The sequence below is a fragment of the Poromitra crassiceps genome (genome assembly GCF_964638095.1).
Source record: "Poromitra crassiceps genome assembly, chromosome: 10".
In the NCBI taxonomy this organism is placed as follows: Eukaryota; Metazoa; Chordata; class Actinopteri; order Beryciformes; family Melamphaidae; genus Poromitra; species Poromitra crassiceps.
The window spans coordinates 32277390-32279273 of record NC_139631.1 but is presented as its reverse complement, the minus strand read 5'-3'; the positions used below and the strand labels follow the sequence as shown (position 1 = coordinate 32279273).

Here is a 1884-nt window from a genome sequence, read left to right as displayed (position 1 = left end):
ACGCACAATATACTGTAGGAGATTTCTGGCACGGTTTAGCTTTTTTGTGATCTACTGTTGACAGCAAACAAAGCGACATGTTTGTTCGGAGACTGTCACGGCTGTATGGCAACAGCCTGTCTGAGCAGCTCAGCGCAGCAGTGACGAGCAGATGCTGCTGTCTCTCTCTCGCCTGGCAGGACGTCCCACGAGACCCTGCAGAGGAACAACAGCAGCAACTCCGGAGTGATCCTGGACATCTCCACTCTCAAGATGGCCGACATGGACTCCGAGGTGCCTCCTCTGCCGCCTCGCTACCGCTTCAGGGACCTGCTGCTGGGGGACCAGACCTTTCAGAACGATGACAGGTAGCACCAACAACACAATTTACCCCACACGACAGGGCCCGGGGAGATCCCCCCCAAGGCCTTTGGGCGGGCGTGTGTGTGTGTGTGTGTGTGTGTGTGTGTGTGTGTGTGTGTGTGTGTGTAGTCATGCTTCAGGGAAAACCCCCCTGTGAATACTCTTAACACTATTGGATACCATCTATTTATGATGTTCAGTGCTTTCCAGGACTGTTATAATATGCACATCTGCTTGTCCACTTCTACTTCAGTTGGTGATTTCCTACATTTAAATGACTTTTGACAGCTCCCCCTAGAGAATATGACTGCATCGTTGTATTCAGCTGTGGGTTCTACATGTAGGTGGAGAGAGCGATAGTGATAGCAGAGTGAGAGGTTTTCCAGCGAAGAAGAGAGTTGAGCCCCCTACTCAAAAACACAACATGTCTTGGCTGCATTGCTTCTGTCAGTGGAGAACTGCATAGCTCTGCTTCTTCATTATCTCTGTTTCTTCTACAATGGATTTGTCCCTGTATGATTGTTAAAATGTCGGTGCAAAATGGTGTGCTCAGGAAAAAAACCTTGCTTTGATTCTGGGAACCTGGCGTTTATGTTGCTGTTTTAGCTAGCTGAAAACGTTTATGCTATTAAACCCCCATTGTAGCTGCTGGAAATATCTCGACTAACACGGTGTTGTCTTTTGTCATTTGGCAATTTATCCAGGAGAAAAACTCAAATTCACCACCAAGCAACAGAAATGAGCCCAGAAATGTAACATACACCGCTAATGTTTGTTTTTTTAACACCGTTAAAGTGTTTTAGGGTGGGCTTTTTCCTCTAGCTGGGGGTTTACTTTGAGTATGCACCCACGTCTTGTGGAAAATAGCCCCTCCTTTGGCCCTTAGCTGGCAGTGCAGTGGCTGCAGTGCTGGAGTGTTTGGCAGTCTCCTAAGAGCTCACATAGTGCTACTGAAGCAGCTCAACAGATGCTGTGTGCCGCCCAACAGGGACGGACTTATAGCCCAGCGCCATGAGCCATGCTCGAGTACTGTGGAGCTTTCCATGGTGCTGAAATCAAACACTCCCACTGAGGGATAGCAGTGAAACGCAATATTGGCTCTCGCCACCGGGGCAGATTTAGAGCGTTGCGTTCAGCCAGTAAATGAGTTTCACCCTAAAGTTAAGCTGGGACGCACCGTTTCATCCGTATTGCACTGTCAGAGGCACCTGGCTACATGTGTAAAGGGATCTTTTCAATGTTGGCGTATGGACCCGGAGCGCTCGGGTCCGTTCACATGGGCAGCCGCCCACTGCCTGAGGGGTTCTGACATATCAGATTCTTGAGTGGCTTTACTGGACCCGCTCGATTTGAAATGGTCAGCTGGCCAGATTGGTTGCCCCGAAGGAGACCAGGCCAGCAAGGTGCTTCTGTGAAAACGTGACCAAAGATAAAGGAAGGAGGAGGAAAAATGTCTCTCACCTCGACTCGACGATATCAACACTACCTGTACGCTCTTCACACTCTTGTATAATATATATATTTTTAAAGATACGCAAGGAA

The 1884-nt window shown here is 48.7% G+C and overlaps 1 protein-coding gene across 1 annotated transcript in view; it reads left to right on the top strand.

Moving 5' to 3' along the window:
- The first annotated feature begins 237 nt into the window (after positions 1-237).
- Positions 238-1884, top strand: part of kcnt1b (potassium sodium-activated channel subfamily T member 1b) — a 101523-nt gene continuing 99876 nt past the window's right edge. Inside the window, exon 1 of the mRNA XM_083644173.1 lies at positions 238-347. Within this exon, the coding sequence (XP_083500299.1) occupies positions 253-347 (95 nt within the window). The 5' untranslated portion in view covers positions 238-252. The remainder of the gene's footprint in view (positions 348-1884) is intronic.